The sequence below is a fragment of the Gobio gobio genome (genome assembly GCF_949357685.1).
Source record: "Gobio gobio genome assembly, chromosome: 24".
Taxonomy (NCBI): domain Eukaryota; kingdom Metazoa; phylum Chordata; class Actinopteri; order Cypriniformes; family Gobionidae; genus Gobio; species Gobio gobio.
In genome coordinates this window covers 126,403-154,140 of record NC_137120.1, presented here as the reverse complement: position 1 = coordinate 154,140, position 27,738 = coordinate 126,403, and the positions used below count along the sequence as shown (strand labels likewise).

General features: G+C 39.4%; 1 protein-coding gene across 2 annotated transcripts; it reads right to left on the bottom strand.

Annotated features, from left to right (window-relative positions):
* Positions 1 to 794: 794 nt before the first annotated feature.
* On the bottom strand, positions 795 to 14,907 carry LOC307121035 (myosin heavy chain, fast skeletal muscle-like). 2 transcript variants are annotated; one of them, XM_079808422.1, is made up of 41 exons: positions 14,882 to 14,907; positions 14,646 to 14,687; positions 13,546 to 13,758; positions 13,267 to 13,410; positions 13,031 to 13,187; positions 12,757 to 12,784; positions 12,214 to 12,325; positions 12,042 to 12,134; positions 11,893 to 11,956; positions 11,704 to 11,802; positions 11,517 to 11,620; positions 9,217 to 9,355; positions 9,013 to 9,131; positions 8,752 to 8,901; positions 8,493 to 8,663; positions 8,112 to 8,418; positions 7,891 to 7,961; positions 7,722 to 7,809; positions 7,521 to 7,638; positions 7,289 to 7,412; positions 7,063 to 7,199; positions 6,718 to 6,973; positions 6,389 to 6,631; positions 6,128 to 6,304; positions 5,885 to 6,030; positions 5,703 to 5,793; positions 5,204 to 5,593; positions 4,332 to 4,458; positions 4,108 to 4,226; positions 3,830 to 4,026; positions 3,555 to 3,738; positions 3,285 to 3,450; positions 3,069 to 3,193; positions 2,476 to 2,784; positions 2,159 to 2,362; positions 1,940 to 2,065; positions 1,642 to 1,812; positions 1,441 to 1,545; positions 1,262 to 1,357; positions 1,032 to 1,163; positions 795 to 903 (listed from the first exon to the last, which is right to left on the bottom strand). In XM_079808422.1, exons 3-41 carry the CDS (start codon positions 13,744 to 13,746, stop codon positions 886 to 888), a joined length of 5,808 nt encoding a protein of 1,935 aa, XP_079664548.1. In that variant the 5' UTR covers positions 13,747 to 13,758; positions 14,646 to 14,687; positions 14,882 to 14,907; the 3' UTR covers positions 795 to 885. The 2 variants fall into 2 exon arrangements, with proteins under 2 accessions (XP_079664548.1, XP_079664549.1); XM_079808423.1 differs by having other exon boundaries at positions 14,886 to 14,907.
* Between the last annotated feature and the right edge of the window lie 12,831 nt (positions 14,908 to 27,738).

The window sequence follows — 27,738 nt, the reverse complement described above, 5'->3', positions numbered from 1 at the left end:
TTCGGGCTGTTTTAGGGTATGGTGTTATGGACTCTATGCTTTTAACAGCCTGAGGTTTCCTGGTTTTACTGTGTCGTTTTAAGTCTCTTGTTAACATTGTAAATAAACTGTTGGTTTTCACTTTACAACTGTCGCCTGTCTAATCTTTTTAAAGACTCCACACAGTATTATCTGACCTCATTTTAATGTATGTAAATTAGACAGATAAGGCTGAGTGTTGCAACACTATACTGTCAAAAAGCACCGTCCTTCGTTTGAGACGTTAAACTGAGGTCCTGACTCTCTGGTCATTAAAAATCCCAGGATGTCCTTAGAAAAAGAGTAGGGGTGTAATCCTGGCCAATTTTGCCCATTGGCCTCTGTCCATCATGGCCTCCTAATCATCCCCATATATACTGATTGGCTTCATTGCTCTGTCTCCTCTCCCAATCAGCTGGTGTGTTGTGGGCGTTCTGGTGCACTATGGTTGCCGTCGCATCATCCAGGTTGATGCTGTACATTGGTGGTAGTTGAGAAGATTCCCTCTTCCATGTAAAGTACTTTGAGTGCATTTGCACACAGTAATTGTCATTCATCAATGAAAGTGAGAATCTTGGACTGTATAGCTAATTAAGCTGAATTTTAAAATAAGATATTTCTGTAAAAGTATTTACACATCTGTATATTCGATATATACTTTCCTTAGTAACTGACATTGCATTCAAGGTATGAATTATTTTTTATCTGAGAAATTAACCTGTGACCTTGACATGTGCTATGATCTACTAGTCTACAAAAACAGACAAAGATTCAGAGAGCCTTGAGAAACTGCATTTAATGGACATGTAAGATAAAGTACAAGTCATATTATATGCTTGCTTGTAGATGTGTGGTGATGTCTCATCTTCATTCTTCATCCTTGCTCTTCAGTAAATAAAAAGACATTTAAATTTACAAAAATGAAGTTGCATGTCTTTTCCAGTCAGAAACGTTTGTATATTAAGCAGTGTATATTAAGATCAACCCCCTACCCCTTTTACAAAATATAATACCTTCCCGACATCACGGCTCTTGGCCCTCAGCTTGTTGACCTGGGACTCTGCAATGTCAGCGCGCTCCTGAGCCTCCTCCAGCTCATGCTGCACCTTCCTGTACCTGGACAGGTGAGTGTTGGCCTGCTCCTCCTGTTACGATTACACAAGATATCCAACCCATTTCATTGCAGTGCGTTCATGGCGCTGGACGTTTTTGTCAATGCTAAAAGATTTGATATTGGACTTACAGCTTCTTCAGCCTGGCGCTTGTAGGCCTTCACTTTCAGCTGCAGCTTGTCTACCAGATCCTGCAGTCGGGTCACGTTCTTCTTGTCTTCCTCAGTCTTTGGGTTTAAATATTGGTTATGGTCTTAGTTAAACTGTATATTGTAAAGGTGAAACATTTCTAATTCCTGGGTAGTTTTACCTGGTAGGTAAGCTCCTTCACTCTCCTCTCGTATTTGCGCACTCCTTTCACCGCATCTGCACCACGTCTCTGCTCGCCTTCAACTTCAGACTCTAACTCACGCACCTTCAGTAGAGAGTTATTGTTTCGCCTGTCAATTCTCTGCTATGACCAGTACACCTAAGAATGTGTTTCGTTAAGCTCCTGAACACTCAAATTTACCCTGGACTCCAGTTTCTGGAGCTGTTTCTTTCCACCCTTCATGGCCAGACTCTCAGCCTCATCCAGACGATGCTGCAGGTCTTTGACAGTCACCTCCAGGTTCTTCTTCATCCTCTCCAGATGAGAACTGGTGTCCTGCTCCTTCTTCAGCTCCTCTGCCATCATGGCAGCCTGAAATATAAGTCAATTAAAATTAACCAACCAATATAGATAAAAATACCTTTGTTACCACATGCACCTAAACACAACGCAAATAACTGTTTAAATCAGAGTAGAGAAGCAGAATGTCAACACTCACATCAGTGATGGCCTTCTTGGCCTTCTCCTCTGCATTTCTGGCCTCCTGGACTGAATCTTCCACCTCACCTTGAACTTGGACCAGATCAGCCTCAAGCTTCTTCTTGGTGTTAATAAGACTTGTATTCTGTGGGATTTAAGCAGTTAGTTTAGTGTACATTTATATGAAAGTTTGTTGTGTGTCCTGAATTTGTTAGAAGTATGAAGTGATTGTTTGTACTTGTGAGTGCAGCAGTCCCACACGCTCGCTGGCATCAACCAGCTCTTGCTCCGCCACTTTGCGGCCTCTCTCTGTTTGCTCCAGTGCAGCTCTCAGCTCCTCAATCTCTGCTTGCATCAGGTTATTCCTGCGCTCCACCATGGCCACCTGCTCCTTCATGTCCTCCTGTCCTCTGAGAGCGTCATCAAGGTGAAGTTGGGCATCCTGTGGCAACATTCTTTCTTTGTTAGCTCTCTTGCTTTGATTAATTCATGTATCATATTCATTTTGTCAAACATTCAGTATTTATTGCAGTTCCACATTCTACAAAAAGATACCTTGAGTTGGCCTTGGATGTTCCTGAGCTGTTTCTGGGCCTCGGCAGCCTGGCGGTTGGCATGACTCAGCTGGATCTCCATCTCATTCAGATCTCCCTCCATCTTCTTTTTGACTCTCAGGGCATCATTTCTGCTCCTGATCTCAGCGTCCAGAGTGCTCTGCATGGAATCGATCACTCTTTGGCTGTTCCTCTTGATCTGTTCCATCTCCTCATCCTTCTCAGAAAGCTTCCTGTCAATCTCGCTCTTCACCTGGTTCAGTTCCAGCTGCACACGAAGAATCTTGGACTCTTCATGTTCCAGGGTGCCCTACAAGGACAAAAGACAAAAATGTACTTTTTAGATCTGTCACAAGCACTTTTATGAGGATTTAAGAAGGACAACCTAACCCTACAAGGACAAAAGGAAACAATTGACTTACTTTTTAAATTTGACACAATATACTGTAGCACCTAGAGTGATGGCAATACATTTATAAAGGTTTAAGTAGCAGACATGAAGATTTTCTGAGTAATTTATAACCATTCCATATTCAATGTCATAATATTATTTAAATAAATGGTTTCATAATGTTAGCATCATAGGAATGGCACCTCAGCTTCTTCAAGTGCAGTCTGGATCTCTGTTTTCTCAGACTCCACTGTTTTCTTGGCCTTTTCCAGTTCATGAATGCTCTTTCCGGTCTCTCCAAGCTGCTCAGTGAGGTCAGAAATCTCCTCTAAAGTGGTTTAAAAATCATAAGTGTAAGATTTTCTGTTATATTGCATCTCTTTTTTTAGTCCTTGGTGTACAAATAAAAGTTGCATTACGTTGCAGATTCTTGTTCTCCCTCTTCAGGGTCTCGAGGTGGTCAAGAGCTTCCTCATAGGAGTTCTTCATTTTGAAAAGTTCCGTGCTGAGAGAACGAGCTTCTTTCTGAGCACCTTCTAGTTCAGCCTGACATTCCTCATACTTCTGTTTCCACTCTGCTAGCACCTGATAATGAGAGAAATGTAGTCATTGTTAATTAGCTAAGTTCACAGGGTTTGGTTAGGGTTAGGATTAGGGTTAGGTTTACAGGTTATCCATGTCTTTCTTACCTTGTCAAAGTTTCTCTGCTTCTTGTCAAGGTTGGCTGCCAATGCATTTGCCCTCTCCACATCAATCATGAGATCCTCTACTTCACCCTGCAGTCTCTGTTTGGTCTTTTCCAGAGAGGCACACTTTGAGTTCACCGCCTCAATGGATTCTTCAGCATCCTGCAGACGCTGGGCCAGCTTTTTCCTGAGGAAAATGAAATGAAATTGTTAAATTTTGCTAATATTTGTCATGTTAAATGTAGGGAAATGAAGACTTTTTCCATTGATGTATTTACTTGGATTCCTCAAGCTCCTCAGTGCGCTGGATGGCATCAGTCTCATATTTGGTTCTCCACTGAGCCACTTCACAGTTGGCCTTAGACATCCCACGCTGGAGTTCAGCTTTGGCCTCCTGCTCTTCCTCATACTGCTCTCTGAGCAAATCACAGTCATGGCGGGCAGACTGAACCGCATGGGCCAGAGCGTTCTTGGCCTATCAGGCAGAACATTTTGAGTTACCATCTATACAATTGTTTATATTATAAAAAAGCTAATTAATTATGTATAACTCTACCTTGACTTCTTCCTCAATATGTCTTTTGAGTTCCTCAATTTGCTGTGTGTAAGCCTGTTTTCCTCTAGTTAATTGTGAAACAAGTGCTTCTTTCTCTTCCAGTTGCCGACTAAATTCACCTTGGAAACAGGTTATAGATATTACCATGAAATATAATAGCATACAAATGTTTTAACTCATTTCTTAAAGTTTTTTTCCACATGTATGTATTTCAAATGTCTTACCATTTTCAGTCTGAAGTCTTGCACGTTGTGCATTCATGTCATTCAACTGCCGATTATTTTCATCACTCTTGGATTTGATTTCGCTCAGCTGGTCTTCCAGGGTACGGCACATCTTCTCTAAATTAGCCTAAAGAGATTTAAGGTTATATCCTTTTTTCATCTCAGAAATATAGCACGTTTATGTCCTATGTTGTCCTTCTCAGTTGCTGAGAGGTTGATAAACTTGTTTGTCTTTTCACATGTTGACTACTGTAATGGTCTTCTAGCTGGAGTATCTAAATCCTCAATTGACAAACTTCAATATTTACCAAATTCGGCTGTTAGAATTTTGTCTGGGATCAGGGCTAATGATCATATTACCTCTGTCTTGGAGTCTTTGCTCTGGCTCCCTGTCAGGTACCGTATTGATTTTAAAATCCTTATGTTAGCATATAAGGCTGTGCATAATCTGGCTCCTCAGTACTTGACTGATCTATTAATGCCTTACACATCATGTCATAATCTGCGTTCCTCTCAGAGTGGTCTCTTGGTTGTTCCCCAGACACAGCTTCGTTCTAGGGGTGATAGAGCATTTACTTCTTATGCTCCTAAGCTTTAGAATTCTCTCCCGGCTGGCATCAGGGAAGCAAATACATTAGTGACTTTTAAATCCCTTCTCAAAACATTCTCTTTTAGGATTGCTTTTACTTGATTATTTATTTTATTAGTTTATTTTTGTATTTAAAGTGTGTTGTTTTCTCTTTTATGTTTGCTTGTTTGCGTTTTGAGAAAGCAACTTTTAAAACTGCTATATTAAATAAATGTATTATTATTATTATTATCCAGATGTTTGTAAAGATGCTTTTATATTAATAATCCTGTAGTGACATTACCTTTGCTTTAGCCACAGCCTCCATGTTGCTTGTCAAGTCATCAATCTCCATCTTGTATTCACTCTTCTCCTTCTCCAGCTTCTGCTTGACTCGCTGGAGGTTGTCGATCTGTTCTCCGAGCTCAGCCACACTATCTGCCTGCTTCTTTCGCAGAGCTGCGGCTGTAGCTTCATGCTGCAAGGTGGACTCTTCCAGATCACGACGCAACTTCTGGAATTCAGCTTCACGCTTCTTGTTCATCTCAATCTGGGCAGAAGTGGCACCACCAGCTTCCTCAAGCCTCTCACTGATCTCCTCCAGTTCCCTGGAGAGATCAGCTCTCTGCTTCTCCACTTTAGCACGAGCAGCTCGCTCAGCCTCGATTTCCTCTTCCAGCTCCTCAATACGGGCCTAAAGAAAGAAAGAAAATCAAATTACCCAGTGATTATTGGTAATGTGGGTTTTAACAGCTGTGCAACTACTTGATATAATACATAGAAAAGATTAGGGTTAGTGTTACCTGAAGTTCTTTGATCTTCTTCTGAAGCTGTATTCCCAGAGACTGTTCATCCTCAATCTTGCTGAGAAGCTGACTGATCTCAAAGTCTTTCCTGTTTTTAAAGTAGTGTTTTGTAAAATGAGCACAATACTTACATTTAAAAAACAAAAATGTGTAATTGTGTTAAACTGATGTCCACTCACTTTTTGATCTTCTCATCTGATTGCTGTTTGTCATTCTCCAGGTCCATTATGGACTCCTGGGCCAGTTTCAGATCACCCTCAAGCTTCCTCTTGGCTCTCTCAAGGTCCATACGGAGCTTCTTCTCTTGCTCCAGTGAGCCCTCAAGCTATTGTTACAGAAACCAGAGCATTTAATTCTGGTATAGAGACACTAAATTAATTTCCCATCGATTCATGCTCTTATTGTCATGCCAAATATCTTACATCATCCACTTGCTGCTCAAGCTTTGTCTTAGATTTAGTCAGAGTGTTGACTTTGTCTTCCTCTGCCTGAAGGTCATCAAGAGTCTGCTGGTGTGCCTCTTGGAGGGCTTTTTTCTCTTTGGTCAGCTTAGCAATGCTCTCATCCTGAGAGGCCATCTCCTCCGTCAGGTTTTTAACCTAAATGGAGACATTGTTCACTGGTTTCATTCTCAATACCCTGAACAATCAGCAGTGTGAAGAACATGTGAAAAGATTATTGACCTTATTTTCTGTGGCATGTTTCTCCTTCTCCACTTTGGCCAATGTGAGCTCCAGGTCATCAATGTCTTTCTTCAGTTCAGAGCATTCGTCCTCCAGTTTCCTCTTCTTGGCAGTCAGTTCAGCATTGATTTCCTCTTCATCCTCCAGTCTCTCGGATGTCTCTTTGAGTTTTGCCTCGAGCTGGATCTTGCTTTTGATGAGACCTTCACATCTCTCCTCAGCATCAGAGAGGTTTTCACTTTCCTGTTCATTGAGATGAATTTAGTTTAATGGCTTATGTTCATAGCTGTAGCATCCATATTAGCATCAATAAGGGCTGAAATACTCACAGATGCTACTTGCAGTTGAAGGTCGTTTTTCTCCTGAATAATTGACACCATTTTCTCCTCAAGCTCTTTCTTTTTAGCTAATGCCTTTGTTAGATCCTCCTTCATTTTCTCATAGTTCTCCTTCATGGCTGCCATTTCTTTCTCAGTCTCTGCACTCTTTAGAAGAGGCTTGATCTTGAAGTAGAGCTTCATCCATGGCCAATGTTTCACATTCATGAATGAGCGGATGTTGTATTGGATGGAATAAATTGCTTCTCTGTGTAAATTGCAATCAGTAAATTAATCATTATCCATCTTTTATAACAAATGGTTATGTTCCAAATAGTTTTGTAAGTTCATTCATACCTCCTCTCCATCATTTTGACAAACTCTTTCCTCATGAGAAATCCACGGCACAAAGCCTGAGTCATGGTGACCAGCGCTGCTAGTTTCTCATCTCTCAACTCCTCAAGAGTACCCAAGAGACCAGCTTTGAAGAACACCTATAAGAACATATAATAATGTTACTGGTATTTTATGGAAGCCATTTACCTTTTTTGAGCTTTTTTGAGTCATTTGTTGTGCAGCTCACCTTGGTGTGCCCAAACATGTATTGGGTGTGGTCAACATCAATAGAGCCCAAGAGTTTCTCTGAAGCCTTTTTGTTGTCAATGAACTGTCCCTCAGGGATGACACTAGCATTTAATACTTTGTATCTAGAGGACATTCAGAGAAGAGTCATGTTCTTGTATAATATTCACAAGATTGTGAAGATTAGGTGGTGCATCATCTCTAATTCAGTGGTTTCAAAAAGGAGTCTTTACCTCTGCTTGAAGTCACCATAGAGGATTCTGCTGGGGAAACCCTTCCTGCAGATTCTGATGCCCTCCAGCACCCCATTACACCTGAGCTGGTGGATAACCAGGAAGTTCTCCATCAGACCTGCAATGAAAATGTCCTTAAGGTTCCAGATGTATTTTAAGTGTTAACTGTGATGCACTTGAGTCTTCAGGGATTAAGTTTACCTGGAGTCTTGGACTCATTAGGAATCAAGCAGCGCACAAAGTGAGGGTGAGTGCTCCTCAGGTTCGTCATCAGCTTTCCCAAGTTCTCCTGTGGAAATGTTTGTCATTAGTCTAATCTTTAATGGTGTAAAAGTTCACCTCCTTCATTAAAAGAGAGAATCTGTTTTACCCTAAAAAGTGCAGAGACAGTCTGGAAGGAACCACCCTTCTTCTTGCCAGCTTTCTTTCCGCCTCCCTCAGCTGTTTAAGTCAATGAAAAAATGGTCTTTATTGATTTTGTGTTGCTTTTCATTAACCCCATCAATAAATCACTATTAGATAATACCTAATTACATCATAACAAATTATAATTAAAGCACAAAGGAATTGATGAAATGCAGATGGTCGTACCTTCAGCACCTGCATGAGCGGCATACAGGAAGGCCAGCACTTTTAGCGATGACTTTTGGTAGAGTTGCACGACAGAGTCGTTCAGTGGATCCTTGTTCTTGTCCAACCAGCCATTAATGTTGTAGTCCACAGTGCCGGCGTAGTGCACCAGAGAGAAGTGGGCCTCTGCCTTACCTTTGGCAGGCTTGGGCTTCTGGAAAGCTGGACATTTGCCCAGATGCTGATCATGCAGCTTGTTTTTGAAGCTTGTGTCTGTAGCCTTGGGGAACATGCACTCCTCTTCAAGGATGGAGAAGATGCCCATTGGCTGGTGAAGAAATATTCAAGCTCAAGTACAGGCACAATATGAATAATTATTTTAATTTGCTGAATGTCTCTTACCTTCTCAATGAGCTCAATGCAGGCAGCCAAGTCCATACCAAAGTCAATGAACTCCCATTCAATGCCTTCTTTCTTGTACTCCTCTTGCTCCAGAACAAACATGTGGTGATTGAAGAACTGTTGCAGTTTCTCATTTGTGAAGTTGATGCAAAGCTGCTCCAAGCTGTTGAACTGATAATTAAACAGAGGCAAGTTCTTACGGTTGTCTATTATCTTTTATATCCTGATTGTAACAGAGCCTTTGATAGCTGATGCTCACATCAAAGATCTCAAATCCAGCGATGTCCAGCACACCAATGAAGAACTGTCTAGGCTGCTTTGTGTCCAACATCTCATTGATACGGACGACCATCCACAAGAACATTTTCTCATAGACAGACTTGCAGAGCGCAGAGACTGCGTTGTTCACCTGAGAAATTCAAAGGTCAATGTAGATCATATCATTACACTTTTACTTCTCGAGATTACAATGAATGTCTCCGAGACATTTCTAACTTTATTTGAGGAGATAAGTGATCACCTGTGGTACTGTCTGGCCTTTGGTCACCATCTCGTTTCCGACCTTGACTCTGGGGTAACACAGAGCTTTCAGCATGTCAGCAGAGTTGAGGCCCATGAGGTAGGCGATTTTATCGGCCACTGAGGAAGAACAGTTTTACACATTATTGTCGCTAAAGAAGTGAATGTTTACATGTTAATAGTCTGTGTTAATAGTACGTCTTACACTCGGTGCCATCAGGCTCGGCCTGCTCCTCTCTCTGCTTCTGTTTGAACTTCATGCCCCCATGATGCATCACAGAACCTGTCAGCTTGTAGATGCTGATTTTCTCATCAGCAGTGAAGCCCAGAATGTCAATGGCAGTCTGTTCATACAATGACCAAATGAATCACACATTATTGAGTCAAAGAGAAGGGGACCGTATTTCCTCAAATAAAAGCCTGTAGTCAATTAAACGCCGGCCTCTGATAGTGGCCCGGGGCGTGGCCAGCACAAACAAATAAAGACCAGTCTTAAATTAAGGCCGGGGAAAAATTAGTGTGGATAATCTGTAATGTAAGTTAATCGTAATTAACAGTAGGGTTGTGCAAAAGGAGCAAAACCATCGTGACCATCGCCCCCCATTGTGAGTCTTGCAAGTGCGACGCACAATTATCCTGGTCTCTTCTATAGTTAACCTAAAAACTTTGCAGGGATTGCTCTGTAAATTTAAATTGAGAAAATAACTGATGCATATTTGCTATTTTAAATACTGTAGTCTATGAGAGATGTGATGTGTGTTAGTCTGAGAAAATACCGTGTTAGGCAGGTTACACAAATGATCTTGACAATCTCTTAGCCTCTTGTCTTTTTTACATGTCTTACTCTACATTTAACTTAAAATATTTTATTTTGTACAAGAAAACAGCATAGGCTTCAAAATAAATTATGTTATTGAAATATTGTAAAGTGGTCATATGAACTACACGAACGGACGTTAAAAATACAATATGCAAAATCAAAATTGAATAGCTCCATAACGGATTGAGAAAAGTGCGCGCAATGAGTAATTAGTTGGGTTAGAAAAATAACGAAATTATAGTTTTTAAGCATAAAAAAATATGTAAAGAGATATATTTAAATAAAAAGTTCTTAAAAGTGCACAACTCTTCTTAAGTGGAAGGAAGCTTTTTTCTCTCACGTGCAACCAATATAGAAAGCGCGGATGCATTAGTTGGGTTTGTAAAATAACAGGTTTATATTGAGTCTATAAAACACGAAAGAACAACAAATATATATCGGTGAGAACACTCGTTTAAACAGCATACACACCGGGACATTTGACTGCACATCACAGTTTTCACAATGTTGAGTCTTCTTGCAATCGTGATGCAATGGACTGTGGCCTACATTAAACCTTTAAATAAAAGGTTTACACAGTCATATACAATAAACAAGCTTGTACAGCGACAGGAAATACAAATGAACCCCAAAAAATTGCGTTAACCCTAACCCTACCTTACCAGAGCATGTGAGTGAAGCAAAGCGGAGCTTCACTCATGAACCACTCACCGGAAAAATGGCGTGCGGTAAAATCTCGCTCCGACATGACATTTCTCTGTAGCCTACTGTAGCCTACTATAATTGTAGCCATTAAAACACATAATTAGTTTCAGTTTAAATACAGTATGATAATGTTATTTTTTTATTTAATTTACGTTGAAAAGTGAACAGGACACATAAGATGCATAATGTCAGAAGACAAGTTCAATAACACTTCAATAAGTTTTGTTTTGTTGAAAGCCTTTCTTTAAAGTGAATTTCGTTTTGTATAATTTGTATAATTTTAATCTATGTTTTATCAACCAAATTGTCCGGATTTAATAAATAAGCAAATAGCCTATAACAGACAATGACATGGAGGTGGCGGCGGCGCATGATCAACGGCTTAAATGAACAACTACTAGAAAAAAAAAGGAAAAAAAACCTTTAGTCAGGGGCAGCCCTTACTATTTATTTCAGATAGACCTATATCCAGCATGTCACAAAAGGAGTTCTGGGTTGAGCGTGCGGTGCTGAGTGGAATGAGCTTCAGAAATGAACAGAATCTTAAGTAAGGTGCTCTCCACTGGAGGAAATTACCGCTCTTTCTACGCACACACCGCTCGGTCACAATATGACCTCATGTATGTTTTAAAAACATAATTCAACTTATAAATAATACTTTTTAATGGGCCACTTAAAATGTTGATTACAAATAAATTATTAAATTCTAAAAATGAATAAAATGAACAAAAATTTGCATTGCATTTGCAATCCTTTGAAACCAGGGAGTGGCCTGCCCCTAACTAAAGCCTGCTTCAAATAAAAGCCTGTGACCTTCTGCAGTTCAGGTAAATAAAGGCCCCGGTTTTTATTTGAGGAAATACTGTATCTTATATTCTATGTCATTCCGTTTATGCTGGTGTTTTTCTGATGTTTGTTTGCTCAGATACATTTAAAAGAATCTGAAAATACTACTACTAATAATAATGTAGTCCACTTACATCTGTGGCGATGAACTCCTCCACATCATTGATACTCTTGACAGTGATTTCACCCTGGCTGATCATTGGATAGTCGTAAGGGTTGGTGGTGATGAGCAGGGCCTCTGTAAAGAGTTGATGAGCGGTATAGTAACAGTGATCTCAAACATGGTAATAAATGAAATGCACAATACTGTCGATTTCTCACCGAGCAGCTCCGGCTTGTGTCCGGTCATGAGCTGGTAGAAGATGTGGTAGCTCCTCTCAGCAGACAGCTGGAATGTTACTCTTGACTTTTCCAGCAGATCTTACAAAAAAAACAAAACAAAACAAAAATTCAAAATTTTTGCCTCCATATTAAACATTCATATTTTGGCTTAAAACAATAATGACTCACAAGTTTCAATATCGGCTGAGGCCAGTTTTCCTGTGGTCCCAAAGTGAATCCTGATGAATTTACCCTAAACAGATTGAAATATTTAGAACAGTTTAAAATTTCCCAGCTTTGGAATGTTAACGGAGTTTGTACAATTATTGTCAACTTACAAAACGAGAGGAGTTGTCATTCCTCACAGTCTTGGCATTTCCATAAGCCTCCAGCAGAGGGTTGGCTGCAATGATTTGATCCTCTAGCGACCCCTGGTGAGTAGTCAAGTAATTTCATCATGCAGAATAATTATTTCACTGTTTTTTGAATACTATTTGATTGTTTAGTCACCTGCATTTTGCCAGCAACTTGTTCTGTCTTCTTTCCACCAGCCACAGCGATTGTCGCAAAGTACTGGATGACACGTTTGGTGTTGACAGTCTTCCCTGCACCAGATTCTCCACTGGACATGCAGTGGAAATGTTAAAGATGGGAAAGAACATATTTCAGAATATTATAAATGGTGTGATATGTTGGCTTCTATGTAAGTACTTCTTTAAAATCCATAAATGTCAGACACTACATTTACATGCGCACCAGAAAGCTGCTTAAGGTGTGAAACCTGTGCATTATGCTGGCAGTGTGGTCTTAACCTCATATACATGCAGCACTGTCAGTAAAAGGCTTTTCCCCACACCTTTCTGTTACTTTAGTTATCCTGTCTTTCCCAGCACATGCCAATAAGAACAACGCTTATGCATTTGCATGACCATGTTACCAGCGTTCTCCAGCAGAAAAGTCAGGTGTTAAACTGCCTTATCTCAAAAGCTTGAACAGTGTTAGCATTTACATGCTGATTCTTATACAAAACTTTAATTATCATAGCCTACTTACGTAATCAGGACAGACTGATTCTCCCTGTCTGAAACATATTTAGTGTTATTTTAAGTGACACCGCTAAACAGATCGTATTTTCAGATTTTTCTGTATATCATATATGTAACAAAATGTACATAAATACATAAATTACTCATGAGAGATCCATTACATAAAACGAGTCCATTAAATAAAGAAATTGTAGGTGTGTTAAGTAAAATATAAGCAGGCTCAAGTTTAGCACAAGTTTATTGGTTTGCAAAACGGATTGAAAATGTATATCCTCACTTACCAGTGAGCATGAACTGGTAGGCATTGTCAGAGATGGAGAAGATGTGAGGCGGGGCTTCAATCCTCTTTTTGCCTCTGTATCCGTTCACAACGACTGTATCGTACACTGGGAGCCACTTGTAGGGATTGACAGTGACGCAGAACAAGCCAGAGTAGGTCTGAAACGGAGATAGATAGTCCAGGTTTACAATGCTGCCGCCCCATCCCAGGAATAAAATATGATTTGCTGAGACTTACGTAGATCATCCATGCTGCGTAACGCTCTTTGAGGTTATACAGCACAGTAGGCTCATTGAGGTGGGTCATCATGGCCATGTCCTCAATTTTGTCATACTTGGGAGGATTCATGGGGAAGATTTCATCTTCTTTTACCGTGACTGTCTATAAAGTTTTCAACATGGATGAGACATTAACAACAAATGCAAAATTTATTTTACCTGGCAAGCAGTTGTACAGTCCACAGCATCATGTAAAATTGTCTTATAGAAGATCAACACAGTTTCTAATTCTACTTACTTTCCCACACAGAGTTTTGACAGTAGCTTTTCCACCCTCTCTACTAGCAAGAACACCCTTCAGGTACATCTCGTCCGGCACTGTCACGAAGAAAGCCGATTTGGCATCAAAGGGGGTGTTCTGAGCCTCTATTCTCTCTCTTTCCGGCTTCCGGAGGTAAACGGCCGCCGGGCCGAAGCACTCCATTTCACCATCTCCCATGATTGTGGTTTACTGTGAGAAGTGATGAGGAGAGAATGTGCAGAGGGATTAATACTTTCATTACGTCTAAATATTAAACAAGTGCAAGTGGAATAAAACATATGAATTCCTATGAATGAGGAGCGCAATGATGCTGCTCCATGTGAGTGTTTCTGAGCTGTGTTCAAAAGCAGTTTTAATTATCCTGAGCAACTCTCTTTACTCAACAAGTTCAACAATTTAAACATTTTGGTACTCTGCTCCAGGGGTTTTCAAACTTCATGAAGCCAAGCACCCCCAAATATGATGAACCTATATGAGGGACCCCCTTCCTAAAATCCATCTATTTTTATGTACAAAAAAACATTTAAACTGTTAGATAAATAGTAAGGGTGACATTATAAATACAACATATTGTTTCCCAACTTAAATTGGCTATTAATGTTGGATATATAAACCTGAAAAAAACATTTTCAATTAAAAATTATTTGTATAAGCAACTAACAAATGTATGTAAGCAGCTTACGTACTGCATTAAGAATACCGCCTTAAAACCCCAGTGAGCAAGATAAAGGGGACTATAGTGAGAAAAACAAACTAAAGATACAAAGCAAACATAAACAATTCTGTAATGTATACTGCAAGAAAGGAGAGAAACGTTTAGAAATTAAACAGAATATTCAGTAGACTTTATCTATTTTTGCGTTGTCTTTTTATTCTCTGAAAGTTTCTGGGGACCCCTTAGAACCTTCTGGAGGACCCCTGGGGGTCCCCGGACCCCAGTTTGAAAACACCTGCTCTATTCAAGCAACTGTTTGCTTTAGAACTGAAATGGGATCTCTTATTTTCTTTGCTTCTAAAATCAAAACCAATGAATATAAATATGCATATATTTTGTTTATTAATCACAATCATAATACCTGCTGTCCTGTCCAGAGAGAATGTGTCTGAGGTAGGAGATGCTAAGAGAAAGGTAGAAAATTTGAGTTCGAATATGTGTCAAAAGCATGTTGAACAATGCATAGCCACACTCTAAACTCTTAAATATGCTAACTAATTACCATGTATCAGAGTTAGCCATTCAATCTCTAAACCGCAGAACACAAGTATGTGATATTAGATTAATAGTAGAAGGAGAGCATGATGAACAACTCACCCACCTTTGAGTTCCAGTCCGTTCTTAAAGGAGCCTGAAGCAGCTTCTTATATAGGGAGAATACTGTTCACTCAGCAAAATGCACACACTGTATTTGGTCATGTATTTTAAGCTCCGTTTCAACGGGAATTTTTGTGACTGATTGTCACATTCATCAATATCCTGAAACCAACTAAATATGTTATCACTATGATGTAATTAACTATCCAGTGTTCATTTAGTTTTAGTTTTGTTGAATGAAATATTCTGTTAGAAGAACAGATAATGGGGTTGAGATAATGGCAGTGAACCCTTCAGTAAGATGAGGTGAATTGACACTAGATTAATTAAACAAATATTTGAAAATAAGCCACCAATATAGTGATAAAAAATTACACTTGATGTATTTATAGGTGTCACTTGTGATCAAGCGCCTTAACCTTGAGAAAGGGTTGTTATGAGAAGGGTATCGTTTACTGGAGTTCAGACATTGTTTGAGTCCTATGTTGAGCATAATCTTCTTCAAGTGCCTTGGCACTACAGTAGAGCCAAGTTTAGCCGTGGAGAAGCTCTCAAATGTCACTGGGATACTGTTCCCAGAATCCTGGGAAGCTTTTCATGTGACAAAGCAGCAAATTTGGGCACAACAGTTGTCATTCTGTGAACTTGTGCATATGGTGACACTTATATGCTGAAAATCAGACGAGATCTGGCAGAATAATGCTGTTTAGACAAGCCTATGAAAAGGTATGAGACTAGTCAATTTCATCATTCATAATACTTTAGACATTCTACCACCTATAAATAACTTGTCAACTACATGTCTGCTAACTCTAATTAGACTGTAAGTTTAGGGTTAGGTTTTAGGGTTGTACTTGCAAATTTACTTCAGTAGTTCAGTTTTCTTCAGTAGATTGTCTTTTGGGGGAACATCAAGATAAAGTGTTAGCAGATACACTATATTGACAAAAGTTTTGGGACGCCTGCCTTCACATGCACATGAACTTTACTGTCATCCCATTCTTAATCCGTAGGGTTTAATAGGGAGTCGCCCACCCTTTGCAGCTCTAACAGCTTCGGCTCTTCTGGGAAGGATTCCACAAGGTTTAAGAGTGTGTTTATGGGAATTTTTGACCATTCTTCTAGAAGCGCATTTGTGAGGTCAAGCACTGATGTTGTACGAGAAGGTCTGGCTCTCATTCTCCGCTCTAATTCATCCCAAAGGTGTTCTATCGGGTTGAGGTCAGGACTCTCTGCAGGCCAGTCCAGTTCCTCCACACCAAACTCGCTCATCCATGTCTTTATGGAGCGACACTTTGTGCACTGGAGCGCAGTCATGTTGGGACAGGAATGGGCCGTCCCCAAACTGTTCCCACAAAGTTGGGAGCATGAAATTGTCCAAAATGTCTTGGTGAAGCAGTCAGGCAAGTCCCGTTCTCCTGGCAACCGCCTAACCCAGACTCGTCCATGGGATTGTCAGACAGAGAAGCGTGATTGGTCCCTCAGAGGACACGTCTCCACTGCTCTATAGTCCAGTGGCGGCGCGCTTTACCCCACTGCATCTCACGCTTTGCATTGCACTTGGTGATGTAAGGCTTGGATGAGCTGCTCGGCCATGGTAACCCATTCCATGAAGCTCTACACACTGTTCTTGAGCTCATCTGAAGGCCACAGAAGTTTGGAGGTCTGGAGCTCTTGAATCTGCGGAAACCCCGCTCTGTGATTCGTGGCTGACTTGCTGTTGTTCCCAATTGCTTCCACTTTGTTATAATACCACTAACAGTTGAGCGTGGAATATTTAGTAGAGAGGAAATTTCCCAAATGGACTTATTGCACAGGTCACTGAGCTCCTGAGAGCATTCTTTCAATAATGTGTGTAGAAGCATCTGCAGGCCTAGTGCTTGATTTATACACCTGTGGCCATGAAGGGATTGAACACCTGAACTCAGTGATTTGTAGGGGTGTCCCAATACTTTTGCCAACATAGTGTATTAAGCACAGTCTACTAATACTGTAATAAGAGTTAGATGACATGTAGCAAAATTACGTACAGTATAGTTAGGAGAATCTCTAAAGTGGACCATCAAAATAAAATCATAAAGTCATTCTAATCAGGTGGAAAATAGAAATAGCTTATACATAAGACGCATTTATTAAACACATTGAAGTGGATGATTTACACTCTCTGCTAGTTTCCAGCTTGTTATTTCAGTTTTACACTCTACCAATGGCTGTGTTAGTCTATTGGGCTTCATGTGTCTGTTAATTTGTGATCAAATGCTGCTGATCTCAGAGTTGTATTACAGCGCTCTTCACACTACACATCATTTCAAATCAGCTTTACTGCTATGTCTATAATGCCTTTGTACTTTACCATAGAACAAGTTTTAGAGCTGGGCGGACTGACGATAAATAAAGAAGCGACATGACTGACTCTCCAGACTTCGGTCTAGATGTATTGTATTTACAGCAGTTGCTGTGCCTCAGTGACTGTGATATGTCTTGGCTTTTAAGACAATTAAGAGATTTAAGAATTGGTCGTTTTTTTCTAAGTGAGAGTAGGGTCAGTGTGTGGTATATTTACTTAATGGTAAATGCCATTTTGCAAAATTTAATTGGATGACTAAATCCACGATCAGCGAGTCTCGTGTGATGGTTCTGAGCTGTAACCAAGCACGAATGCATCATGAAAGCGGCCCTGATTTGTACAGAGCTCTCCAGGATGATGTGGCGTTGGGTGTGCCGTGTGCCTAGCCTTGGATCCCGCCCATGTCCTTTTGCTTTGCCTTGCAAGGACAATGCAATGTGTTCAACAGGCTTTCCTAGTTTCTTTGAAATGATGGCAGGAGTCTGTGGAATAAATTCTAAGGCGTTGACACCTTATGAGAAGGGGACATGTGCTCAATAAAAAAGGCATCTTTCCCTAAGGGTGGTCATATTAGGACTTTCCACAAATATAGCTGCTCGGTCAGCTATGCCATCAGGGCTTTGCCATTTGTCAGCAAAGATCACAAGCATTATTGTGGTGTCAAGTTGAAACGTTTGATATCAGATGGTCATTCGCTTTAATCAACTCCATCTTGGACAACCATATTCATAAGAATATTGTTGGAAGCTGTTGATTAATTTGATCTTTAATTATTAATAATTTAATCATTCTTTTGTTTGGTCAGTATAAAGGAAGACTTTACATTAGTGTTTATTTTTATTCATTAATTTAGCAGATGCTTTTATTCAGCAGCTGGTTTGCAGGCGTGCTGGTCTTGCATTGATTCATTGTTCGGCTTTCCTGTTGTTGACATACAGTAGTGGGACACAGCTGAACTGGCCAGGTAATATTTCTTTTAAAAATATATTTTTATTATTTGCATTTGTAATCGATAATACAGACATTCTCTGGCCCTTTGGATGCTTTCTTGCTCAACTGCTTTCCTTTGAAGAATTCACAAGCAAGAGTTAAATCTTTAGACAGAGAACTAAAGTGGTTGAATCATGGAAAATTGGTTCTACAGTTTGTTTACGGATTTTCTAATACGTGTGATGAGAATATATCTGTAGTATTTTTCAGGATTATTTGTCTTTGAGGACAGATTTGGGTATATGTTTGTCATTCTGAATTTCTAGTAGTATTTTGATAAATATGATTGATAAATGATAAATGATTGAGTTTATATTTAGACTAGACGTTTATCATGGCATATTTTTGGGATGCAAACTGGAGTATTAGAATACATTTGAGTGCTTTTGTCATATTATATATTTGTTAACAACTTATTTATTGTGAAATGGAGTTCTCACATTTGAATGGCACATCATGATCTAATTGTTTTCATTTATTTGGAGGGAAACTTTTTTTAAGATCAGCTAACTACATACATTAGTAACATGAACTAACATTGAACAATACTGTTACATCATGATTTAATCTTAATATTAATTTCAAAATGAACACATTTTTCATATTATCTGTTAACACACACTGTAACATAAACAAGCAATGAACTCTTCTGTGCTTTAGATATTAATAAATATATGTTAACAAATATATGTTTTTCTGATTGATGATAGCAAATGTATTAAAGGGGGGGGGGGAACACTCAGTTTCAGTCAGTCTCATGTCAATCTTGAGTACCTATAGAGTAGCATTGCATCCTGCATATCTCCGAAAAGTCTTTATTTTTATTATAATTATAAAAGAAAGATGCGCTGTTCCGAGTCTTTCCGGAAAAAGCCGTGCGGCTGGGGGCGTATCGTGTGGGCGGAGCTAAAGAATGTCGAGCGCGCGCCGCTGTTACTGTGTTGAGTGCGTCTGAAAGCTGCGTCATCCCTAAAAGCAGGGAAAAACTTTATTCAAAATAAAAAATGGCTTTTAATCAGATACAGCCATACATCTATGATCCGGAATCAGACCCAGAGGCTGAAGTTGAACAGGAGCAGCAGCAAAAACGGCTAGAGCAGGACGTCAACTATGTGGTATAAGTTACACTAACTATATAATATGTTTAGCGGCTTGTGTTATTTAGAACACCATGTCAAGCGCGAGTGTTACAATGTGTGTGTGTGTGTGTGTGTGTGTGTGTATGTGTGTGTGTGTGTTTACGCGTGGTTTGTGTAGACATGATTTGTAGTAAGCGGACTGGTTTTGCGCGTCAGGCTAGTGTTTACATAGAAAGACATGGAATAGTAGCGCATTTGAATGAAGAAGCGCGCTTATTTAGTTCAACATATTTCCCCATTCTTTGTGTATTGTTGTTTGGAGTGCTTTTACAATACACAAACATACACATATAGTGGCCAGCTAAACAAATGTACACACACTATACATCGCATGCTCCATTGATCAATACGTGATCATGTTTGGGCTAACGTTACTTGATGGGCATAGGCAAAAACAGACATTTGAAGCAGTCAAACCTGCGGTTCCAACGTTGGGACCTTTATCGTTGGGACCGCTCCATCCTTCAGTATTAGGCGATCTGAAAATCCGGCGTCGAACTGGGCCTTGTTTATAAAACAATCGGCACCGAAATGCAGGGAACAGACATAAATATTTGCGCAACTCAGTTGTTGATCCGGAAAAGCAAATTCCATCTGTACGAGCCAGCGCTTTGATGGGCGTAGCCTATTGCTTTCACGCGCTCTCTCTCTCTCTCTCTCTCTCTCGCGCGCGCTCTTCCGGTAGAATTGTCCGTACGGCCCATACAAGGAAATTCCACCCTGTTGACGTCAAGCGGACCCATGATCGAAAAAAACTTTCCGAAACTTATGACTAACAGGAAGTACTAATTTTGGCAAAGAAATACTCCCATCAAACGTCCACCTTAGCTTATGAAACTGTGTCCATGTTTAGCATGGGAATCCAAGTCTTTAACAGTGCAAAAAGATCAGTATGCATGAAACAGCATTTCACCCCCCCTTTAACTAATGTTGATAGTTGGACTCCATGTTCTGATTTATTCTTCTTTGCTCCTCACGCTAACAGAACATTGCTGATGTATGCCATCCTTTCATACAACCGGACTGTAAGTGTCTCCAACTGACAGCTTCAGAGTAAATATACAGACATTCACAGACATCTACGCACACATTCTTTTCAATGAACAAGTTAATTATGCCACTGTAAAGAAGAGTTGTTTGCCATCAGCCATGATGATTAATTGATCTGTGAGCAAGTGTCCAATAACAATCCCAATGTAAAACAAAACTGTTATGATTGCACTACTGTTATGACTAGAGTTCCTGTCGCATAAGGGTGTACATTACTTTAAACAGATTTCTCAAAAGTACATTATTTTATCTTTCAGCAAAATGTTTTAATAAGAAAAAAATACTTAGCCCACCTCGAAAAAAACTCAAATAATGTTGGCAATGGCTGTAGTATGTCTGCTCAAACATAAAACGTTGTTTTATTTGACGCATCACAATCTAGATTGTTTTAGTTTTTGCTTTTTCAGTTGTGTGATAAAATTTTCCAAGTAACAAACATGGTCAATTTGCCAATCATACAGTCAGCTCGGTCAAAGTTACATTTAACTATACGAGAATATTTTGGATAAATTGCCACTGCAGAGACATGTGTGACGGGCTCGATCATTGAAATCCATTATCACAATGATCATGTCAGTCCAAATCTGATTATTTGTGTATCCAATTGGAATCTGATGTAAAATTATTGTCCACATTGTGTATCGCAACTGTTCAGATTAAATATTTGTGTCCATGTCGCTCTTTCTTTTTTCAGAATATCTGCATTGGTTTCTATGGCAATGATGTTGCGTCGGTAGGTATACGCCTAAAATAACAACAACCACAACATGGAGAGCTTTGCAATACAGATGTTGTCTTATTTACAACATGACAATGTGTAGCCGCTAGAGATATGCGTGGGTCAGCTCAACCTTAACCCTAACCCAGCTCATTTGATTTTGTAAACGAATTGATACACACAATACTCAAATATCATTTAGAGCTTCGGTTTATTTATGAGACGCGCTGTGCAATGCATAATTGCACCAGCGCTAAGGCTATTGTCTGCTATATTTGCTTCTTATTTATTAAATCCAGGCAATTGGCTGATGAAACATTGATTGAAATTAAGATACAATTTATACAAAAAAGAAATTCACTTTAAAGAAAGGCTTTCTACAAAACAAAACTTAATGAAGTGGTCAAAATCCTTACTGACAAACTCCATGTCTTGTGACGTATTGCACATCTTATGATGTGTCCTTTATTATACGGGCGGCATTGGCTCAGTGGTTCATGTAGGTTGTCTACAAACCGGAAGGTTGGTGGTTCGATCCCCGGTTCCTCCTGACCAAGTGTCGAGGTGTCCATGAGCAAGACACCTAACCCCAGCTGCTCCTGACGAGCTGGATGGCGCCTTGCATGGCAGACACCGCCGTCGGTGTGTGAATGAGTGTATGAATGGGTGAATGTGAGGCAAAATGTAAAGCGCTTTGGATGGCCGTAGGTCTGTTAAAAGCAATATATAAATGTAGTCCATTTATTACTCGTACTGTTCACTTCTCATGATCAACATAGATTAAATTAAAAAATAACATTAGGCTATAATATTAAAACATCAATATTAAACAAAATACGTTTAAAAGTAGCCTATTGTACACAAAACATATAGCATCTGAGCAGAAATTTGCGAACAAAAGCTTTATTGATGTGACACTAGGCTATTTTACAGTAAACACTTCATAATCTGTCCAAAACAGGCCAAAGAAATCTTGTCTAAACAGTCTTACGTCTATGACATTTTATGTTGCAGCAGGATTCATATTTAAACTTCATATTTCATATTTTTTTTGCTGTTTAATATTCACAGAAACTAACAGAATAAACTTACCTTACAATCATCGGCTGGATCTGTTGCTCTTAGAAACAACAGCTTTTCTTCTGAGGTAAATTATTCCAGGATTATTCCTCACCGCGTCTCAAAACGATGTAAAGTAGGCCTACATGCACTAATCTTGATGTGGCCGTTGACTCTGTTCGCATGGATCGCGTCAGTATTTGAATATCAAAAGAACATGCGTTCCGTGGGCGTGGCCACATTAGCGGATAATGAAGAAGCTGGCGCACAACTTACATCTCTCTCTTTTCAAACAGATTACATAAAAAGAGAATGTTTGTTTTCGATTTGATTTACATTATTTAAAGGAACACAGCAACTTTTTGGGACTTTGGCTTATTAACTGTATTCCCCAGAGTTAGATAAGTCCATACATACCATTCTCATCTCCATGCGTGCCATATCTCTGTCTGACCCCACCCCACCCCCGCTAGCCTAGCTTAGCACAAAGAGTGGAGGTACATGGCTCCAGCTAGCCTACTGCTCAATAAGTGATACAATAACGCCAACATTTTCCTATTTACATGTTGTGATGTGTATAGTCACAGCGTGTACAAATAACAAGGTTACATGATACACAGCCATCTTATAAACGTATACATACTGGGGACTATATTCTCAGAAGGCGCAGCACTGCTCTACTTCTGGGGAGTGATTTGCTCACAGCACCTGAGAAGCAGCGTTGTTACTTCCGTCAACAAAACCAGCGTGACTAGGTAGCTGTTTTTGCACAATGAACTCACTGACAAAAATTAAAACTGCCCATCCCATCCCCAAAACCTGACATTTCAACAGTTTTTTTTAGACATGTCTCATGTTTGTGTGTCAATTATCCACTAAGTTACAGTTCATTTTCTGAAGAGAATCCGATTGGACTTAATTGACAGGAAGGCTGCAGATCGCGCATCATGTTTGTTTTCTTTATTTTTCAAAAAGCACAACATTTTGTTTTTATTGTGTGTACACAAATAAAAGTAGAAACTTAACATATTATAATGATGTATAACACTTGCCTGAATGATAAAAATCACCAGAGTTATTTGAGCACTGATAAGTTCTTATCTCTTTGGCACTGATAAGAAATAAATTGAGGTGGCCGCGCCAGTGTGATCTTCGACCTCTAGGTCTAGGTTAATAGGGAGCCAGTGCAGTGTTGACAGAGTAGGCTAATATGGTCACACTTCCTGGTTCTAGTAAGAACTCAAGCGGCTGCGTTTTGGACCAGCTGGAGTTTCTTTATTAAGCGAGCAGGGCAACCCCCCAGTAGAGCATTACAATAATCTAGAGCTCATGAATAGAGTATACACAATATTAAGTAATGATCTGATATGTCATCGCTCTGCTGTAGAATTTCAATGGCATCAACATTTATTCCATGTGACAATATTAGGTCTAAAGTATGATTATGGTGATGAGTGGGTCCTAACACGTGTTGGCTAACTCCAATAGAGTTTAGAATGTCTTTAAATGCTAATCCTAATGCGTCTTTTTCGTTGTCTACATGGATATTAAAATCACCAACAATTAGTACTTTATCTGCGGCCAGAACTAACTCTGATAGAAAATCTGCAAATTATTTGGTAAAGTCTGTATTATGCCCTGGTGGCCTGTATACAGTAGCCAAGGGGGGTTAAATGAATGTATCTCTGAACGAAACTGTCTCCAGAATAGTTTTGATGGCATTTTACAGCGTTACCCAAAGAAACGCTTCTTTCCATAAGCACCATTCAATTCAATTCAATTCAAATTTATTTGTATAGCGCTTTTCACAATACACATTGTTTCAAAGCAGCTTTACAGAAAGTGCATTTCATAAATGTACATTGAAAAATGTTAGAAAGAGAATGTTAAAGTAAAATCTTAGAAAAAGCTAATCAATCATGTATTAATTTAGGCCATAACAACGCTGGCGTTGAGTCGTCTCTTCACAGGCGTCGAGTCGTCTCATCACAAGTGTTGGGGCATCTGAAGTCTGAGAGGCTGGATACAAACTGGAGCTGACGAACTATTAGTGGAACTACTACTAGTGTCCCGAGATAACATCAGAAAAGCAGATGGGAAATAATTAGCATAGCTGCTGTTCAGAATATTAATGCTTTTGATCCGATTTAACTGTAGTATAAAAGGTAATTATAATGTGAATGCTTGGCTAAAGAGATGCGTCTTTAATCTAGTTTTAAACTGGGACAGCGAGTCTGAACCTCGAACAATATCAGGAAGACTATTCCAGAGTTTAGGAGCTAAATGTGAAAATGCCCTCCCTCCTTTAGTGGACTTAGATATCCTAGGAATGACCAGAAGTCTCGAGTTTAGTGATCTTAAAGAGCGCGATGGATTGTAGGGCGATAAAAGATCGGTTAAATACACTGGAGCTAAACCATTTAGGGCTTTATAGGTCATTAGCAATACTTTGTAATTGATACAGAACTTAATAGGTAACCAGTGTAGAGATGATAAAATTGGTGTTATATGATCATATTTTCTTGACCTAGTAAGAACTCTAGCAGCTGCGTTTTGGACTAACTGTAGCTTGTTTATTGATGATGCAGGACAACCAGCTTCCTTTTGGCACAGTACAGTTTAACTGGCATTTGTGGATGTAACTACGTATTGTGGTACTTGACAAAGGTTTGCCAAAGTAGTCCTGAGCCCATGTGGTGATATCGCTTATAGATGAATGACGATTCTTGATGCAGTGCCGCCTGAGGGATCGGAGATCACGGTTGTTCAGCTTAGGCTTGCGCCCTTGTCCTTTACGCACTGAAATTCCTCCAGATTACTTGAATCTTTTAATTATGTTATGTACTGTTGATTGTGAAATATCCAAATCTGTTCCTATCTTTCTTTGAGGAACATTGTTTTTAAAAATGTCAATAATTTTCTCACGTATTTGTTGGCAAACTGGCAATCCTCGGCCCATCTTTGCTCCTAAAGGATTAGACCTTTCTTGGATGCTGCTTTTGTAACAAATCATAATTACAATCACCTGTTGACATCACCTGTTTCAAATCACATCATTATTTAACCATTTTACCTCATTACTAGCCCTAAATTGCTCCTGTCCCAACTTTTTTTGAAATGTGTTGCAGGTCTGAATGACAGGAAAGGATGCATATTTACAAATGACATGAAGTTGACCAGACAAAACATGAAATATTTTGTGTTCATATTGTCTGCAATGAAATACAAGTCAAAGTAAATTTAGAAATCACTTATTTTTTTATTTATTTGCGTTTTCCATACTGTCCCAACTTTTTCTGATTTGGGGTTGTAACACCCAGGTCTTTTACTGTAGTGGATAAAGTGACATCCTTCCAAGTTAAAGTTGTATTGTGAGAGGTTTTGTGGGCAGTTTTTTGGACCAATAAGTAATACCTCCGTTTTATCTGAATTTAATTGCAGAAAATTACACGTCATCCAGTATTTAATATCTTCAACACACGCTGTCAGTTTAGATAATTTAGCGTTTTCATCTGGTCGTGATGAAATATATAATTGAGTGTCATCAGCATAACAGTGGGAATTAATTCCAAGTTTTCTTATAATATTACCAAGTGGCAGCATATATATTGACAATAGCAGAGGGCCTAACACGGATCCTTGTGGCACCCCATAGTCTACTGACGTTATCTTTGATTTTTCCCCATTTAGACAGACAAAATGGTAGCGGTCTGATAAGTACGATCTAAACCAGTTTAATGCCTGTCCCTGAACACCAGTGTAATTTTGAAGTCGATCTAAGAGTATTTTATGATCTATAGCAGGGGTGTCCAATCCTGATCCTGGAGGGCCACTGTCCTGCAGAGTTTAGCTTCAAACCCAATTAAACACACCTGTACTAGCTAATCAAGGTCTTATTAGGCATACAAGAAACTCCCAGACAGGTGTGTTGAGGCAAGTTGGAGCTAAACTCTGCAGGAGAGTGGCCCTCCAGGACCGACTTTGGACACCCCTGATCTATAGTATCGAACGCAGCACTAAGATCGAGTAGAACTAGTATTGAGATACAGCCTTGGTCAGAAGCTAGAAGTAAATCATTTGTGATTTTAACGAGCACGGTTTCTGTGCCATGATGCGGCCTGAATCCTGATTGAAATTTTTCATAGATATAATTTTCTTGCAAGAAAGAGCACAATTGGGCAGACACAACTTTTTCTAGTATTTTAGACATAAATGGAAGATTTGAAATGGGTCTGTAATTTGCTAGGTTATTATGATCTAATTGTGGCTTCTTAATGAGAGGTTTTATGACTGCCAACTTGAATATTCTTGGAACATGACCTAAAGATAAAGACGAGTTAATAATATTGAGAAGAGGCTCTTCCACTACAGGTAACAACTCTTTCAGTAGTTTAGTGGATATTGGATCTAATAAACATGTTGTTGGTTTAGATGCAATGATAAGTTTATTTAGCTCTTCCTGTCCTATAGTTGTAAAGCAGTGTAGCAGTTCTTGAGGGGGGATAATTGAGGTTGAATCACAAGACATCATTAAAGATTGTACATTTACAATTTTGTTTCTGATGCTTTCTATTTTCTCAGTGAAGAAATTCATAAAATCATTACTACTAAACTGTAACGGAATATTTTGCTCAGGCGATGCTTGTTTATTTGTTAGTCTAGCCACGGTGTTAAATAAAAAACATGTATTATTTTGGTTATTTTCTATTAGTTTGCGGAGATGCTCAGCCCTGGCTGCTTTTAGGGCCTTTTTATAACGTGACATACTATCTTTCCACGCGATTCTAAAGACCTCTAAATTTGTTTGTTTCCATTTACGCTCTAAGTTACGAGTTTCTCTCTTGATAACATGTGTAGCACTGTTGTACCATGCTGCTTTAGTTCTCTCTAACCTTTTTTAATCTAATTGGTGCAACAATTTCTAATGTACTAGAGAAAATGTTGCTCATACTGCTAGTCATTTCCTCTAGTTCATCTGCCTTGTTTAGGCAGCTGAGACAGATCAGGTAAGCTATTTGAGAATCTATCTATAGTGGTTGGAAGGATTGTTCTGCCTGGTCGATAACGTGGCGCAACATGACAGATTTCAGCAGTACGCAGTATGCAAGTTACCATGTAATGGTCAGTGACATCATCACTTTGCGGTATAATATCTATATCGGTCGGGTTGGTTCCATGTGATATAATTAAATCTAGTGTGTGATTAAGACGATGAGTCGGACCAGTGACGTTTTGCTTGACCCCAAAGGAGTTTAATAGATCTGTAAACGCAGCCCCTAACGCATCATTTGTGTTATCTACGTGTATGTTAAAATCTCCAACAATTAATGCTTTATTGACGTTGACCAATAGATCTGAGAGAAAGTCTGCAAACTCTTTTAGGAAATCAGCATAGGGCCCTGGAGTCTATATACAGTAGCCAAGGCTAGAGATAATACGGATTTCTTTCTTACATCTAAGAGAGTAATATTTAGCACTAGTACTTCAAACGAATTAAACCTGTGACCTGTTTTCTGAGTAACATTAAGAATATCTCTATAGATTGTTGCAACAC

Bases quoted from the DNA above. Each gene is read 5' to 3' on its own strand.
- LOC307121035 (XM_079808422.1), bottom strand. From the start codon at position 13,746: ATGGGAGATGGTGAAATGGAGTGCTTCGGCCCGGCGGCCGTTTACCTC. The intron at 6,632-6,717 runs GTGAGTATTTCA...CTCAATGAACAG, and splicing joins TTCAACTGCAAGTAGCATCT to GAAAGTGAAAACCTCTCTGA. The intron at 2,363-2,475 runs GTATCTTTTTGT...ATGTTGCCACAG, and splicing joins ACATCCAAGGCCAACTCAAG to GATGCCCAACTTCACCTTGA.